Below are 18,970 nucleotides of genomic sequence, written 5' to 3' on the forward strand. Positions count from 1 at the left end.
AAATACCCAAAAAAATCATGAGCCGTTATAAGTACATTAACACACAAATAAAATTATAATATTTCACTAAACACCACATTGAATACAAATCATAAAAGATGGCTGCCAGCCAATTGCCAAAAACCAAAAAATACTTGCAGAACTTAATAATTATATTATTAAATTTGATTTTAATCAAATAAAAAAATGAAGTCAGTGTTTATGTTTGACTATATAAGTTTTATTGTTTGTTTACCTCCATTCCTGGTTTCAGCACATCGGCAGTGGGGGCTTTATACAAGTTGGTTCCTTCATAACCGTGAACGATCCAATACAGCTTCTTACCCTGGAGGTCTACCGTCAAACCCATCACTGAAACAACAGATCAGAATAAATAATACACAAAATAAAATAGTTTTACCTACCAATAAAATTTACTTTATATAGGTACTTAACCTAATTTTAAACCCTCTTATGGTGAGAAGCATTCTCAAATTGAAAACTTTTATCCTCAGCATGCTCTAATATCAAGAACACGAAATTTCGTTACAGGAGACAATCTCATTGGTTAGTTTGCGGATTTCGCCATTTAGATGAGAATTCCTTCAATATTCCCCTATTCGGGAATATTAGTATCAGCATAACATTGTGGACTGGTAGTATTAATGAATTTACCTTGTTTCCTAAACAGCTGGGCAGGATAATAGGTGAACTTGTGTTCCCCATTAAGCCTTGCACACTCTATGGCATGGCCTGTGTTCCAGTAGATGAAGCCTTCCAACGAATCGAGCTTAAGTTCTTTGCCCACTGTCACTATGGGGACGGGTTCACGCATACCGCCTCCAAGGTTACCTCTCGTAATCTGCGAAACATTAAAGTATTAAGGACGGTGCTACATTTTGGGTTTGTTAACACAAAAAAAACTAAGCAAACAAAAGCTGAGTAAAAAAAATGGCACCTACTAGCAGGTGCCAAAGTTGCATGAAATATTAACAAACTGGCGCACAAATTTCGCATCTGCGGCGGTAAAGAAATTGGCCTGCTTTAACTGACCGGGGCAAAACATTTGGAGAGGTAGCAGTACTGAAAATTTCTTAAATAATCGATTTCAATCGAAACAGGCGGAAAATTGGAAATATTAACCTTATCGTCATCTACATAAGGGGTGCGTGATTTTGTCTGATTCTGAATGTTACACGCCGCGGTGCATCGCCTTAACTTTATGTGTTGGTGACACAGAAATTATGCAACTGTTAATTTATTTATTTAACTATTATTACTCGCCCTAATGGGCTTTTACACACTACAAAGTTTAATAGTAAAGTATCACAGTTATTATAAATTCTAAAAAATTAAAACAATAAAGGAAACATAATACAACGAAAAAAGAAAAAATATTAAATGTTACAACAAAAGCATATGATAAAATAAGATACATTAGTAAAAATGATAAGAAGTTTCACATTTTTTTTTTTTTTTTTTTTTTTTAAATTTTTAAAAAAGAAAGACAAACATTCCCAGGTTACGAATAACCCAACAATGTTTGAAAATCTCCTACTACCACCACAGAAAGCCGAAAATTTTGCTTGTGTTGTGATGGAGGACTTCGAAGGAGGAATCGAACACGCGACGCTCGGGTGAGACCCAAGCGCTATGCCCACTCAACCACTGACCGGTCATAAATAGATATTCAAAATAAAAATAAAAATATATATATTGCGGAAATTATAGATGTCTATTTGTGTCTCGATATATAAAAGAATTGAAATAAACAATATTTATATTGATTATTTTTAAGATGAAATATATCTCCCAGATCAGAATATTTATTTTCGAGACTGTGAAGTCTTGGAATCGGGGAATTTTGAGAAGACAGTGTCCTGGTGTTGTAAAAATAAAAGGGTATTAAATTTATGAAAATAGCTTACAGTTGTTCTCACAGGGGACAAATAAAGCCATACATTAACCCTTGAGACGTTGTTGATTTGCACGGATCGAACCTTCTACAAGCTTCCATTTTTTCAAAGACAATAACAAGCACTATTTCGTTCTCTTTCTGACATAAAAGAAATAATTAATTTTTAGATGAGAGGAAGAGAGATATGTATATGCATTTTAATAATGTGCGGTCGTTCTGGGACAAATATGGTCTTAGGAGAGTATAATGCGCGCACGGCATTTGGGACTGTTTGGGTCTTAGAAGGTCCCAAGGGTTAATTTATCGAAGAAAGCAAACACTTAGTAGCTTGACATTATATAAATGAAAAATTTTCTAACAATGAAAATATAAAACTGTTTTATATTTCCTTTGTTCTGAAGAAGGTTGAGTGCAATCAAAACCGGTCGACCTATATAATTCAAATAAAGTGGTATAAAACAAAGTAGAAATTTTATCTTTCAAACATTGATTAATAAGAAGTTTTAATCCCAACATAAATGAATGTTTTATACTCACAAGCTGTTGTTTAGGGCTAGACCAGTACAATTTCCCTCCAACCCAATCAACGGCCAGACTTCCCACATTGTCCATATCGTGCAGCCACCCTTTCTCATTGCTGGTGGTGTTGTACCACATGACATTGGATGAGTTGGACACCATGTACAGCTGGTCCTTGTACCAAGAGATGTCGGTGATGTGCATGTCCCTCAGCTGGGACTTGTGTATCAGGGTGTGGATGTTGTTGCCGGTTAAGTCCGACCTAACAACTCCTTCTTTCGCAGACCAGAGAATGGAGCTAGGTAGGCCGCTGCGTGATGTGGGAAGAGTTTTGGCGGAGAATTCTGAAGACCATGGACCTACATGATAGAATAATATTAGATTAATTACATCGAAGCATTACTACAAAATTCAACTAAATTGTGACAACAGGTCTTTTCAAGTTTTATATTATTAAAAATTATAAAAATTTGGTCTAGTTATGTATTATATATGGTGTATGGAAATTTGTAGTTCAAGCTGGAAAATGGTGCATCTATCTACACATTTGGAGTCAATTTTGAGGCATAAATTTATTTGATTTGAGCTTTCATTTTTGAGTAAATCCAATCTGTAGTTGATTTCGGTCAAAAAAAATCAGTCGCTCAGGAGTCGAATCAGGGGGTTAATATGTTAATCCTTTAGCTCCTGAAAATATTGTTTTTTTTTAATTCACTGGTTTCTTGCTAGTCCCACGAGTTTCCGGACACCGTGTATAACTTACCAGTGCCTGATGAAGTAACGGCTGCAACTTTGATGATGTAAACCGTTTCTTCTTTTAAGCCTTCTGCAATATAACTTGTGGAACCAGAGAGTGTTCTGAAAGAAAAAGCAATCATAAATTTGTATAAAGTGTAGGTATAATAATACTGAATCATTATTTTTATTTGCTCAGAACACTTGATTCAATATTGATAACTTTTTGAATGCATTCATATTTATGTGCAGGATAAATCTCTCGCAAGGTTTTCTTCAACTCTTTGCAATCATCTGCTTTATTTATGTACAATTTGTACGCGGTCGCATCACACGTTTGATAGCTTATTAGCGATACTTCGGTTGCCGATAATACAGCGCTCCTCTAAAATATAAAATCTGTGCGTGACAAGAGTGAACTATTTCGCAGGAGTTCAAAATCTACTCAGCAAATGACGCACTTACAAATACACATTTGACCGTACACCTATTACACACGCGCAATGTAATATTTGGTCTAGCACCGACACAGTGGTTTTTGATATTTATGTTTATAAGTGATTTTAGGCCCTCTCGTGTTAATTAACGCAGTGTCCCGACAGCCATTTTTGTTTTTATAAACATCTCTAGACGTTTTTCACATTTTTGATTCATTTGATTCTATATTGCATTATTTTCTATCTGCCATGATAAATCTTTTCCGCATGTGGGCATTGATAAACTTCAACAAATTAACCCGAACAAAAGGTTAAGTTAAGTATTGTAAAACAGATGCGTACTTGTAAATGGTGGAGTTGCCAGAGATGATGTGCAGGATGTACCCCCAGTGTTGCCAGGCACCCGCCCCCTGTAGCCCCAGCCGATGGGGACCTCTCCAGCTGATGCGTCCCTCCGCATGCCCCATGACCCCCTGCAGTCCCGTGGGGGGATTAGCCGCCACGGGGATGGGCTGGGAGGAGTTGAAAGCTACCATGACCTGAGAAATAAGAGCACAAATAAATAGAAGACAAAGAAAAAGCATTGCGAAACCTAAACTTGATGGCTGGATGGTGTTGAGGTCAATACCACATCCTTGGGCATTTGGAACAGACAGCAGGAAGATTGACAATTATGTAAAAATGTTTACTGTAACTTAGCAATTAAACATAATGCCATTTATCTGCAGGGTTTAGCAGCTCTGTCATGACATTTAAAAAAAATTACATTGAATCCGCACAGGAGGCGCCGAGGAAAATAATTCTTGGGGATGCTGTAAGGAGGTTCTTTTTAAGGAAAGAAAACAGAGCAAGTTTTGGGAAATTAAAAGGTTATGAGGGTTATACTGACTATTGACATGACTTTAAGAATATGATTCACTTTATCGTGGCTTGTCTCCTTGGGGGATCCACGACTTGTTCATCTTAATAATAACTTGTGGGGAATTAACTATAAGAAGGAATTGAAATTAAAGAGTTTTTAGCTCACATCTATCTATGTAATTTGTATAGTAAGTTATAATATAAAATTAGTCACGGTATTAAAACTGCCGATGAGGTCCGGGTAAATATTGTGGAAGTAGCTGTCTTGTCCTTCGTAATATTCCTCATTCAGTACATCTTTCCCATTTATCCAGTAAAACAGGCCATTTGCAAAGGACAGGGACTGCACTGAGTAGAACATGGCGCTCTGTGTGTTGCTCCTAAAGTCTGATACTTCGCGACTGGAAAATATTACAAAAAAAACAATATGAATTATAATAATGCCGTTACACCAAAATCATTTTCTTATCAGACGGAAATAAGCAGACTAAGAAGAAGAAGAAATTACTAAATTAGCTGCAATTTTCATGAGAAGAGATATATCCTTCATAATACTTAAGTGGTTTTAGGCAAACAAAGCAGTAAATAGCTACAGATATTTGTATTGCACTACATATTTCTAAACTAATGTTTAGAGTTTGAGGAACATTTAACACAAGTATCCTTTTTAAATACATCTATTTGAACATCACTTTTGTTTTCGGTAATGAATGAATGCAAATTTCGGAAGTGGAAATTAACCCACTTCCTGATATACAATCGAGCTGAATCTCGCCAGGTAGACTCGTTGTCAATGATATTACATTCTATCAATTTTTTATGGCAATCACAGACGCACACATACATGCTTTCTTTGAAATCTGATGACATTACAGCAGTCAATATATGAAATAAATGTCGGTCCTACCCGATCGGCATTTGGCGAGGTTGTTAGCCTGGTTGATTCCAGTCCCTGAGAAGGAAGGTACAATCCTCAGTCAAACCAATTTTATTTTGTTATAAATTTTAAAAGACTTTTTAAAATGGATGTACTGTGTAATAGTATGTTATCTGCATTTTACTACAATTAACCTCAGAAACACCGATTAAAGTAAGCCAGGTACGTATCTTAACACCACATATACACAATAATGTATTTCAGAATTTCAAATAACATTATTTACATTTTATAATGTTTTTAGTCACTGAGGATCAAAATATCATTTATATTTATAATGTTTTTAGTCACTGAGGATCAAAATATCATTTATATTAATAATGTTTTTAGTCACTGAGGATCAAAATATCATTTATATTTATAATGTTTTTAGTCACTGAGGATCAAAATATCATTTATATTTATAATGTTTTTAGTCACTGAGGATCAAAATATCATTTATATTTATAATGTTTTTAGTCACTGAGGATCAAAATATCATTTATACTTATAATGTTTTTAATCACTGAGGATCAAAATATCATTTATATTTTTAGTCTAAATAACCTCAGGAATACGCCTTTAAACATGTTTATTTAAATGTCAGAATTTCAATTGCATAATATTTACCCATCTAGGGAAACTGAGAGAACAGTGTTCCTCTTGAGGTGCGCCACCAGGATCCTGAAGTTGGTGTGATCCAAGGTGAAGGCACCCAGGTTGGGTTCCTTGAGGATCTGTTCAGGAGTGATATTGTGCTTGACTCCGTTGGATATATCGGCCAAGTCCAGGCGGTATAGACCACCACTTGCTCCAGGGATAGCCCAGAACAGGTATCTAAACAATTCATTTATTAAATAAATAATATTAACAACTCTCAAATGAAAAATATGAAACAGAAAATCAGAAAAAGATTTGTTTGCATCTAGGAATGATTTCCTAGTAAATTGGTAATTCATTCTCTACACTGAGCATTTACAAGACTAAAGGCTATGTTTTATTATTTGCTGTTTTTAAGGGTTCCTTGGCAAGATTGTAAAGGTTGAATTCCGAGACATTGTTTTTATTTGATCTTGAAAGTATTACAGATAACATTTTCACACCAATAAAGATTGTATTTTTATTTATTATTGGAATAAATCAATGAGTAAAATCTCAAATTGTACTATTTAATTAGTGATTTTTAAATGAAAATTTGAAACAGAAAAAGATATGGTTACATCTAGAACATGCACCCAGTACCCTCGCCTTCGGTCATATTAACTGTATCATACTTTGAATAAGAAATACCATGATTATAGCAGCCAATTAAAAAGTGCGGTGAGAAAATGAAGATAACGTTGGTAGTTCTTATTCGAAGCATGATACAGTTAAATATGACCGAAGGAGACAGGGTCCCATTAGCTCAGTTGGTAGCGTAGCACCCCGGCAAGGCGAGGCTCCTGGGTTCATGTCTTAAATCCGACCGTATTCTAATATTTCTATTTCAAATTTTCGTTTAAGAATCGCTAATATTGTCTTCAATTGTTTTCAGTGGAATCCAGATCCACTGAAATCAAGTAACAGCTGGGACATTTAGAAGATAGTATGTATTTGGCAATGGTTGGTTGGTTCAGATAATATACTGTTTTGGCAATGACTTCTTCTCATTATCTGGTTACTTTGGTAGGCTAATTTAACTTTTAATGTTTTCAATGCACTTCGAAGAACATTGTATAAAACAGATACGAATTTCCATGTAATTTCTATTTGGCCACGCAAACTGCAAAACAAAGGTTGAATTATCTTCTTAACAATTTGTAGAATTAGAAGTAATTTTGACTACTTACCCATTGTAGGGATCCACTTCAATGTGAATGGGTTTGGAGTGGAAACCCGCAAAGGCAACGGTTTGCCCTTTCCCTTCGAAGTCGCACCGCATTACCTGCCAGCGCACAACTTGGTTGGGGTTTGCCCTCTTCACTTGGCCCAGGATGTAGAGGTGGCTATTCAGCCAATCCACCGACAAGTCCAGAGGAGTGTACTCTATGGAGTCTGGCGTCAGGATGGCGGTGGAAGGAGATATCTTTGAGAGGGAACTTTTGAAGACAGTGCCGCTTGAGTCAGAGACGAAAAGAATGTCTCTACGGACATCAATTCCCACACCTAAAATAACAATATATTAGATAGTAAAGAAATACTTAAATCATCTATGGTTAAGATATATTAGTTTTAGCTTCTTTGTTCTTCGTTGATTAATAATAATACATATGTATTTTTGAATGCACACTGTTTAAAATCGATTACCTTGTATAACGTTGGTGGTGTTGTAAATGATATCAGGTTCACCAGATATATCAGCAGGTTGTTGGACAATGCGATGGGACCCCCCTACAATCAGTATCGGCTGTTGACTGGCCACAGCTAAAACAAACATAAAAAGTAGTGCATTAAAACCATGCTAGTCTATCTGGCCGTGAGAATTCGAATTGTGAAAATAACAATATGTATATGTAGTTGGTACCTGTGGGCTGAGCCAGTGTGGTCACCATAACAGTGGCTTGTGGTCCTTCCCCTTCTCCATTTCTCATGGCCACTCCCACCCTGTAGTTGACAGAGGGAGAGAGACCTTGGAACATGTAGAAGAGAGTGTTCTCTGAGGCTGGTAAATCCTGGAATTCACAAGAAAGAAACTAAATAATTACATTTATTATTACTGAAACATGATCCCTTGAAACTTTAACCCAGTGTGAGAGGGGATCAACATCTCCCCAGCTTACCTAACATGTAACACATCCCACCCAATAGTAGAAAGTCCGCTCATGAAATTCTGAACCTGTTAATTATTATTATGTGAACACCGCACAAGGGTTGAGGGAGAGTTGGGATGACTGGGAATAGGGGGTGGGCGAGGGGATTTAGGTGGAAGAGGTGCAGGGGGAGGGCGGGGGATTTAAATATTATTTTATTTCTTTTTCTTATTTACCCCACAAGAGACTCAACTACCTGAAGCTGCAGTACACACACAACAGTAATGCATGCATTTGTATGACATGTTTGACGCTTAGCATATTTTTACAAAAAAAATGCAGAACTGAAATGGGAGACAATGCCACAAGAAAAAAAAGGAAAGTTAGTGCATAACTGGGAGATCCAGAAGGAATAAGATATTGCGATGATTTATGTAGATACAGAGGGAAAAATAGAAACATTAGAAGGACAGGAATGAGGCCTAAACCCAGTAATGGATAAAGCAAGGTTAAGAAGACATTTTACAAAATTTGCACTCTATAGAATAAATAAATTACCTTCAAGGTGGTGTATCCGTTTCTCTCCATCTCTGCAATCCTCAAGACGTATGACAGGATGGGCCCGTTTGGAAAAGATCCCGGCTCCCAAGAGAGGGATATCCGGTGCGAGTCCAGAGCGGTGACCCTCAGCTCAATGGGGGCAGAGGTTGGTGAGCCCGAGGGTAGGGTGCTAATGATGACGCTGGGCGCAGACACGATGGGGTCGCTGTGCCTCGGTGACAGAAGGACAGCTACTCGGAACTGGGAAATTAAGTTTATTCGATAAGTAACAGATACAGTACAAAATGTCTCTTTAGATAAAAGGTTGAGGTATTCATTGCAGGAAGTTTTTGGATAAGTAATAGATACAGTAAAAAAGGTATCTTGAGGTAAAAGAGACGAGTGAGTTATAAGGCAGAAAGGTGATTTGCTGGAAAACGGCTTAAACCTTTCGTATATCATTCTCAGACTTCATATTTTTTGTTACCAAATAATGGACTATTATTTTTCAATATGCTTATTTTTTTTGTAATTGATGTAGGCATTCGACCATAAAAAATAAAAACATTGATACACCATGCAACCCACTTTTAAAACTTCGATCTATGATTATCACATTAATAATGATTTTACACAATATTTATAATTAAAATATATATATATATATATATATATATATTTTTGATTTTACATTTGTTATTTTACACCCCATACTAATGATATTATATTTATTAGAAAGCTTCGTTAGTTCCACTCCGTTCGTTAATAAGACAGTAATATTACATAACATTACTATATTTACATATATATATTTTTTACAAAATATAACATATTAAAGCATATTTTATACACCCTCCTACAAAAGCTGACAACTTAAGAATTTAACATTTTTTTTTTTTTTTTAATATTTTTATTTATTTTATAAAATACAGTATAATGTTTAAATTTACATAGTAAGAACATATTTCAATAAAAATTAACATGTTTACCTTTACAAGAGTCTAAACATATTAGAGATATATGTATAAAATACACACATCTGTAGAAGTACAGCTTCTTATTATCGTTATGATATCTGTGGATATTATCAATTAAATAAATACTTCATCTTGCACCAAATTTTCAACACATTTCACAGTTTTTTTACTTATTCCGGGAGAGGAGCCCCCGTTGACGGTGGTGAAACTACACGCTCCGTGTTTGACGGCGTATATATTTCGAAAATGCTTCATTAATGGGGGTCTAAAAGTAGAATACCGACTCACTTGAAGCATTGCAATAGTCTAAAGAAGCTACAAAAACAGTAAGTACTCACAATTCTCTTTTTTTATGTAAATTTGTCGCATTGTATTTTTTCAACTGTCATATTCTTTGAAACACAAAAAATACAACATTCAATGTGTGTTCCTGTTCCGAACAGATAGCACGAACGTCATGATTATTGACCGGCGCGCTCTTTTTTTAATGTGTGTGTGAGAATTCATTGTCATTACGCGCTCTGAAGTTGTGAGAGTGAACGTTTTTTCATATGGCGTGTTTGGTAATAAAACCAAAAATTACCGTCTCACGCTGGATCGTTGGTTTGGTAAAATCTGCCGATTTAAGTGATAACAGGTCAAGTTTTTCACTGTTCCGACCTTACATGGTAAGGGGTATTAATATAAGGAGTAAACAAGTTTATTACCGTTTTTTATTTTTATCTTTAGATTAAACAGACAAAAAAAAACTTTTGGAAATTAACAATAATATCGCCTTTCTGCGTATAAACACTTAACCATTCACACTTTGTCAAATCAAAGATATTCTATGTATGTGTTGTGTTGTAAAGTTCCAAATAATAATATTATTTTTCTCTTTGTAGATCAATACATGATTTATCTATGGCAGCTAGAAAAAATACTCCAAACAAGGTATGCTTCAAGTAACGAATGAATGAAAAAAGATTATTGTTTAGTTGTACTAAATACACAGAATAATTTAACAAATATATAAATAATAAAATAAACTTTCTATTATTTCTCGAGGTCAAAATTATTAATTGTATAGATAATCTATCAAATATAAAATTTTGAAATATACCAAAAAAAATCCACCTTCGATTTTCTCGAAAACGAAAGATCAAATAAAAAAAGGAATAACCCAAAATTGACTTTAAATGAAAGGTAGATTCATTCACAAGTTATACCGTTTATACCACGAGTTTCCGAACACCGTGTAAAACAAACATTCTTTGTATCGGAAATGTTCCTCAAATGCGATTCGTAAAGCCAAAAGCCGTTCAAATCTAATTAGATTTGACAACAGCAAGTGAATGATGAAACATTTATAAAAAATGTCAAATTAAATGCTTTACGAAAATAGTAGGTTCTGCAAATAAGTCATACCTTTTTACTAAGTTGTTTGTTTTACTTAATATTTACGATTTCCGATTGCGTACGTTCATTGCTGTGCGACATGATGAACGCACATTTGACGTTGTATTTTCACAAGTTAATTAATGTACAATTACCGCCCTCTAGTGACAAAAAAATGAAGACATTTTGACAGTTTGAGAAAATTCGCTTAAGGTATTCATTGCAGGAAGTTTTTCGATAAGCAAGGCCCTTCTTCCACAGGGATACGCAAGTATCCAATACTCGACGATTCAAGGAATTACGACGATCTTGGTGACTACTGCCATACATCTGCGCGAAGGTTCGTACACACGCATACTTTGGTTTCCACTCACATTGACATTAAACATCGCGTCACTTGGGTCAAACATTTTGTAACAATTTGTGTGCTTTAAATCAATGCTAGGAACAAAACAGTCAACAAAGAATGGCAGGATAGAAAAATGACAGCTACCAACTGTTTGGTTGTGAGTGAGTTTATGAAAACAATCTACAGGGTTTTCCAATAAGAGGTGTTATTTTGATATTCAAAGAAAAATGCCATTTTTTAATATAAATGATCGAATGTTTATTTCATTATAAAAAGGAAGGTATGCCGTTAATAGTGAAAAATAACATCAGTCAAATGACCACCACGACCACGCCTACAGGACCATATCCTTTTCATGAAATTTTCCATAACCAAATCGCAAAGTGGCTGCCTTATGTCCTCGATAGCCTCACGAATTCCATCTTTGAGGTCTTGAATCGACACTGGGCTGTTGGCATAGACCTTCTCTTTCACGTGGCCCCAAAGGAAGAAGTCGCAAGGTGTTAAATTACAAGATCTCGGTGGCCAATTGTGATCACCTCTTCGAGAGATAACACGGTCGGGAAACTTTTCCCGTAAAAGATCAATGGTTTCGTTTCTTGTGTGGCACGTAGCACCATCTTGTTGAAAGTAAACGTTGTCCAGATCAATACCATCCAATTCCGGCCATAAAAAATCATTAATTCCTTAATTAATATTCAAAATAACACTCTTATTACTCTTATTGGAAAACCCTGTATTGTTAACGTTTTGAGAATTCAGCAAAGATTGGTGGAGACGCAGGTTTCATGATTTGGACTGCACAACAAATTGTTTATTTATTTTTATTTATTATGTGCGTCTATATACAAAGGTTTGCGACGTGAGTACACAACATTACAGTATCGGATACTTGCATATCCCTGTGGAAGGGGTGAATAAGGGCCTTACTTATCCAAAAACTTCTTCACCTTAACTTTTTAACTAAATTAGTGGAAAACGTCCCAGATAATATAAGCATAAGAAGCCATAATAATATAAGCTCTATACCAGCGATGAGCAACCTGCGACCGGCGGGCCTTTTCGTACAGCCCACTGGTCTAAATAAGATAAAAACTAAAGTCTTTTCGAATTTTATTGAGATCTATGGTTTGGTGCATTCTAAAGGAATGTGTTTTATAAAATACAAAATGTTTTCTCTAAATCTACGCTTCAATAATAATCCTTCTCAAAACATATTGGTTAGTACCCAATCAAAAAAAGAGTTTTGATAATTCTTATTTAATAGCAATCGTTCAGATTTACAGGTACTATGTATGATCACATACCGTAAATAAACATTTTCAAAATACAAAACGGTTTTGTGAAAAATCTTTTGTCTGTCCATTTTAAATCAACCGCCAAGTATTTTGCAAGTTCTTTTGTATTTCAGAATGATAGAAATCGACAGCATTTATTGGTTTGGCTAAACTCTTCAATATCAATGATGATCAAAAGTGGGTTAGTAATGAACCAACCCTGTACTTGGTGTAGGGCTGCAGGTTCTCCACACGCACAACCGAGTGGTGTCCCCAGGTCTGGTTGCGGCAGTACTGCCAGGCACCGGCCAGCTCCTCGTAGCGCCACTGCACCAGGTAGCTCAGGTTGGAGTGGCGGGAGCCCTCCCACTCCAGGGACAGGGAGGTGGCGGTAAGGCTGTCTGCCACTAGGGCGGGCGCGGGTGGAGTGCCGATCTTCTCTGAAAGAGTGCAAATATATTAATGATCAAAATTTATCGTAATGAAATATTTGGCCACAGTACCTTTTGATGGTTCCATGACAAGACAGAACTTCGACAAAATAAAACAGTGATCAGCGTGAAATTAAAATAGTGACCAGCATCAAAATAAAACAGTGCCAAAATAGAACAGTGACAAAATAGAACAATGACAAAATATAGCAGTGACGAAATATAACAGTGACAAAACAGAAAAATGAAGAAACAGAACTAAAAAACCACAAAACTAACGTAATCTATTATTTTATCGTGTTCCGTTTCGATTACCAACTTTGACGGCAGTACAGAAAATCAAACAAACAAGGAAACTTCCAATTTTTTTTATATACAGGTTTCTTTTATTATTTAAGGATGGTTTCGATCTGTTCTCCTGAGAAATCTCATTTGTGCACTTACAATTTGACATAATATCCACAGTTATAAAAACACAAGACTTTATTACAAGAATAGAATAATATACTCCTCTAGTAATTCAGTAGACATATTGGATAGCACAATGAAAATAAATTTAATATATAGATGACAAATACTTTTTTTTGCATTTATACAATAAAAGTATGGTTTATAAACCATGGCTGAGCCTGTTTTGAGGTAATAGCTAGTATAATATAATAGCTATGAACAGGTTGTAGATCTTACATTAAAAAAAGTATGTATATTTTTCTCACATTCAATAAATTAAAACCAACATTTCCTCTGAAATCATAAGATATGCAAGTAGTTACTTAAATACCTACCTACTTAATTATAAACCATTATATTATATTTGATGTAAGCAACATTTTTTAATTTCTAATAAGAAATTATACAATTTGTCTAAAGAAACGAAATTACCTCAATGCTTTTTTAAAACTGTTTTCAGCCAGGTAAGTACCATAATATTGAAAAAATGTGAATAAGAAAGTCCAAATAAACATGACTATTTCACATTTGAAAAAGAATCTTAACTGAATCATTAAAATGGTCACCATGTTGAACCGGAAACGGGACATACAAACAAATTTACAGGCAGACGAAATGCCAAATGGTCGAGTTAAAACATGACTTCGCTACGCTCAGTTAATAATACATAGTTACCTTTGAGCATCTGAAAATAATAGTTGAGGGCCCCATTGCAGCCCATCACACAGTACAGCTCCCTGGCTGAGAGGACATCTGTTGTTACATTCTGAAAACATATACAATAAATTCATTATGCACTATTTTTTTTATTTTTTGGAATAACTTAGTGAGTAAAACCTCAAATTCTAATATTTAATTATTGAAGACAATATTAGCCCTAAACGAAAATCTGAAACAGAAAAATCAGGAAAAGATACGGTCACACCTAGGACTCGAACCCAGAACCCTTGCCTTGCCGGGGCACCGCTCTACCAACTGACCTAATAGGAACCTATCTCCTTCGGTCATATTTAACTGTATCATACTTCGAATAAAAACTACCAACATTGTCTTCATTTTTCTCACCGCACATTTTTATTGGCAACAATCTTTATGTATGATCGCAAGATTCAACTCAACTAAATGCAACCTAGACAGCGTCTTTAGATAAACATATCTTATTTTTATTTTTTAATGTGCATTTCTATTGACTTTTCTGCAAGTCTAGGATGAATATATATATTTTTTTAGAATAACAAGACAATGTTGGTATGTAGTTCTTATTCGAAGTATGATACAGTTAAATCTGACTGAAAGAGATAGGGTCCCATTAGCTCAGTTGGTAGAGCGGTGCCCCGGCAAGGCAAGGGTCCTGGATTCGAGTCCTAGATGTGACCGTTTCTTTTTCTGATTTTTTGTTTCAGATTTTCGTTTAAGAATGGCTAATATTGTCTTCAATAATTAAATATTGCAATTTGATGTTTTACTCAATTCTATATATTATAAGGCTGAAGGTAGTGAGGAAGGGAAGAAGATGAGGAAGAGAAAGGTAGGGATGTAGTTGGACACTGCAAGTGTCTGAAAGTTTGGCTCAACAAATGCAAATTTTAATTCATTTGTGGATTATTGAGTTGTTTAAATTTGAAAAGGTACTTTAAATATTTTCTATGTGTGTAATAATATCATGTGTCAATGAGGATGGATTTTAACTGTTTCTAACAAGCTAAACACCCACTTGTACAATGAACTTGAATAAATTGCTCAAGATGAAGACATTCAAAAATAGTATCAGTAGTGACAGTACCTACATATTTTCATATGAAGCAGACACTTTGTGATGTGACATTGTCATTTAAAACAATACAATAACTTAGTACACATCACTTTATTTTTATACTATTGCCAACCAGGTTTCGCTACCGCCATTGTTTCATTGTAATGTTCCTTCATAGTTGTTGCAAGTTGTAAGGTGAGAAATTTTCAATAATATAAATAACTAGCTGACGAAAACCCGGTGCTGCTCGGAGTTACGAATGGATCGGAGTAAAATTTTGAAGATGTGAATTCTATTGTACCTGAAGGGTTCATTTTAAAGGTGGAAATAATATTATTGTAAGTATTTGTTTCACTTGATGGCGCCATGATTTTCACAAGCGTCCTCAACTTCTTCTACCTTTCACTTCGACATCACACATTCTTCTTACTCCCCTTTCTTCGTTCATCATATATGCCACGTTTTACCACACTTCAGTATTTGACTCATTGGTTGTCTCCGATTTTTTATACCATTCACTACTGTATGCCACATTGTTACTATTAAAAAACTACATTATACTAACACTAATTCGACACCATATCTCATTCCAGTGCAGAGTTAATGCTTCTTATTCATTTTTGTCTTTTATTTATATATCTGTATGCCTTTTATTAGTACTCACACAAACGGATTGGCAAGATGTCTCCAAAGCCTTGTTCCACAGAAAGCAGCCTAGTCCACACTGAAACAAACAAAAATAACATTTACAATAATCCATTTATAGTAATAGCAGAGATGTGCAAAATGGGTACCCAAAACCATTTGAAATGCAAAATGAAAATGGGTCAAAACTTTTCCATTTGAAAATGCAAAATACCTATTTTCAAAATGCATTGAAAATGCAAAATGGTTTCTCAGGTCAAACAATTAAAATAATTATAGAATTTTTAAACAGTTTTGTCATTTAATAATGGACATGAATGTAGAACAAACATATTACATGATGGTAAATCAAAAAATGCCACGACTACAGATTATGAACCACAAAAAATTTGCGCGGGACAAATGTTGCCAACGTAAAAACATAGAAACTGCTATCTAACATTTAATATTACAGCGTCATGGCCCCATGTTCAGTATTTGAATCAGTATTTTTTGTAATGGTATCACTCGATTGCCAGGGCTTCTACCAGGGAGCAACTTGAAAAATGTAAATTATCTCTCATAGCAAGGTTGAGGACCGACTGACATTTGGGGCTTATGAAAAAAAGATGAGTGGAGATAGTAGGAAGAATGTTGCAAAAAAGCATTTAAAATAGAAAATGCATGGAGAAAAGCATTTAAAATGCAAAATGCAAAATGGTTTTTAGAAAAGCATTTAAAATGCAAAATGGAAAATACCCATTTTGCATTTTGCATTTCCATTTGAAATGGATTTATTTGAAATAAAGCACATCTCTGAGTAATAGTAATAAAACATGTAACTCAAAATAAAAATATCAATAACTTTCAAGATAAGTAAATATGAAAAATTTAAAAAATAATCAAAAATACTTTGTGTAAAAAATAAACAGTTCTACAATTTTTATTCAAAACAAAAATGTTAGAAAAATATATTTTGGGGAACCGGTTCCTTTTCTCTAGAATTTCGCTACACAATAAAAATGGTTTTCTTCCGACTTTTTAACGAAGATGAAGTCAATTCATTTATTTAAAAGAGGCACTAATGGATATTTTTAGAGATTGGAGTAAATTCATTAAAAAAAAAACAGTTTTACAATCTTATCGGTGGCAAAAAATGGAATTAAAGAACTTTTTTGCACTGATAACCATATCTAACAGTGTGAAGATGCCCCGACTGTAGGTACTAGTGTAAGTTTATTTTCATTAGCTACATTTATTTTCAAATGCAGGACTATAATTTAAAAAAAAGTAAAATTGATAAAATGTCTCAGTTTCTTAACTAGCGACACGAAAATGGTCGCGAATGTCGGTATTTTCACGCTGACCTGTTCATCCAATTAGAGGGGTTAATATATATTTTTTAAATAATTAAAAAAAACAGTGCCTACGCAATCGGCATCCATAATCAACAGCTATAATCTCAATAATCATTACAAGTCACGGGCAGATGGACGATGTACTCTATAACGATGAATTATTGGCGCCCGATGGCAGCCATGACAGTAGACAGTACAGCAATGGCTGCCAACAACATCATGGCGGCCGCCCCCGCTTCCGGTTGGGAGCACGAGCCTAAACACATTTGTCACAATCTACGTTAGTATTTTGTGATCTACATTGTCATCTTCAAGACGGATTCTCAACCTTGGAGGTGATGATTAATGATTTGTGTTTTTATATAAATACTCAAAAGTATGCGAGAAAACATCTTCTATTTGTTCCAAATTCGTAGGCGGTGATCTGGAAAGCAATGCATCAATTGCCAAAAAAAGTTTGGAATTAGTATCCAAGGCAGAAGTAGAATGTTCTTCACAATGTTTATGTTAGATTAAAAAATAGAAGCAGAAATTAAAATTAACGCCGCTACGCCACTGGAATTTCCCTTTAACTAAAGCTTGAATCAAAACCACCCCAAGCTCAAGGCCGGGACAAATCAAATCGGCCTCTAATTTTTAGTTTATTTATTTATTTTTATAATAAGTAAAACGCCTTAAAATGATTACATTTCAAATAAAAGTATTTTATTAAAAAAACGACCAAACCACATTACAAACCCTTTCAATCGTGGTTAAAAAAATAATAACTGCCACAAAAACATCAACATTGAAAAGAGTGGTATTATAGATGCATTTATTTGAATTTCATTTACATTTATTTGGATGTGGAAATTAAGCCACTTCCAGCCATCCGATCGAACTGAAACTAGGCAGATGATAATGCATTATATTAACTTTTGGTGGCATTCACGCAGACACACACGATTTTTTATAAAATTTAATGAATTTATGGCATAACTAGGTCGTGCCGTTCGATTCATAGGGCCGTGACGGAAAGTCGAAACTCTTTCACTACATAATAAAAATAGATGAATTATTGTACAAAATACTTTGTTTTTACTGGTTGATTATTTAAATACGCGTCTTCGAGAATCCTATAAGAATATAACTTGACTCTAATAGGCGTCAAACAAGGAAGGAAAAAAATAATAGTATTGTTGTTTGACAAAGCAGAACATTGAAGAAAAATAACAAACCTAAATAAAATTTGTAGAGTTACTCTACAATTGGTAACGCGGCTCGGAACAATAATACCTACAACTATTAAATATCTTGTTCCCTAATATACAATTTTTTAAATTGGACGTTTTGACGGTTTAATTGACGATTATTGTTTATATTTAGTATTGGTTATAATTACAGTAATGTACATTTAAAAAAAAAAAATAAACTAACCTAACCAAACCTTTTATTTTATCATGTTCTGTTTTGCCACTGTTCTTTTTCATTCAGTTTAAACAAGGTCTGAGAATCGCTGGAGATGAGCGAGTTATGAAGATCGAAGGATGAAGGAGCAAGCACTTTAACTTACTGTACTTACAGTACAGCTGTAGCACAGCATACACTGGCCGCCTTCATTCAGTACGGTCAACCAGTTCAAGTTAAGGTGCTTAACTAATAAAAACCACATAATTGACTTGAATTTAAAGAACAGGGCCTTAAAATGGATTTAATTTAAAAAACTTTCATTTAAAAACAAAATTACAATATTTATTGATA

The 18,970-nt window shown here is 34.6% G+C and overlaps 1 protein-coding gene across 1 annotated transcript in view; it reads right to left on the bottom strand.

Moving 5' to 3' along the window:
* Positions 1-17,496, bottom strand: part of LOC149419842 (proto-oncogene tyrosine-protein kinase ROS-like) — a 43,627-nt gene extending 26,131 nt beyond the window's left edge. Inside the window, exons 1-15 of the mRNA XM_089637552.1 lie at positions 17,428-17,496; positions 15,913-15,972; positions 14,171-14,261; positions 12,834-13,054; positions 8,653-8,895; positions 7,869-8,016; positions 7,652-7,768; positions 7,195-7,510; positions 5,996-6,202; positions 4,664-4,850; positions 3,931-4,127; positions 3,180-3,274; positions 2,435-2,775; positions 655-841; positions 236-351 (exon numbers count right to left, since the gene is read on the bottom strand). Of these exons, the coding sequence (XP_089493678.1) occupies positions 236-351; positions 655-841; positions 2,435-2,775; positions 3,180-3,274; positions 3,931-4,127; positions 4,664-4,850; positions 5,996-6,202; positions 7,195-7,510; positions 7,652-7,768; positions 7,869-8,016; positions 8,653-8,895; positions 12,834-13,054; positions 14,171-14,261; positions 15,913-15,972; positions 17,428-17,496 (2,595 nt within the window). The remainder of the gene's footprint in view (positions 1-235; positions 352-654; positions 842-2,434; positions 2,776-3,179; positions 3,275-3,930; positions 4,128-4,663; positions 4,851-5,995; positions 6,203-7,194; positions 7,511-7,651; positions 7,769-7,868; positions 8,017-8,652; positions 8,896-12,833; positions 13,055-14,170; positions 14,262-15,912; positions 15,973-17,427) is intronic.
* Positions 17,497-18,970: the final 1,474 nt, after the last annotated feature.

Source organism: Hesperophylax consimilis, chromosome 11 (genome assembly GCF_061612785.1).
Source record: "Hesperophylax consimilis isolate HC1 chromosome 11, BYU_Hcon_1.0, whole genome shotgun sequence".
In the NCBI taxonomy this organism is placed as follows: Eukaryota; Metazoa; Arthropoda; class Insecta; order Trichoptera; family Limnephilidae; genus Hesperophylax; species Hesperophylax consimilis.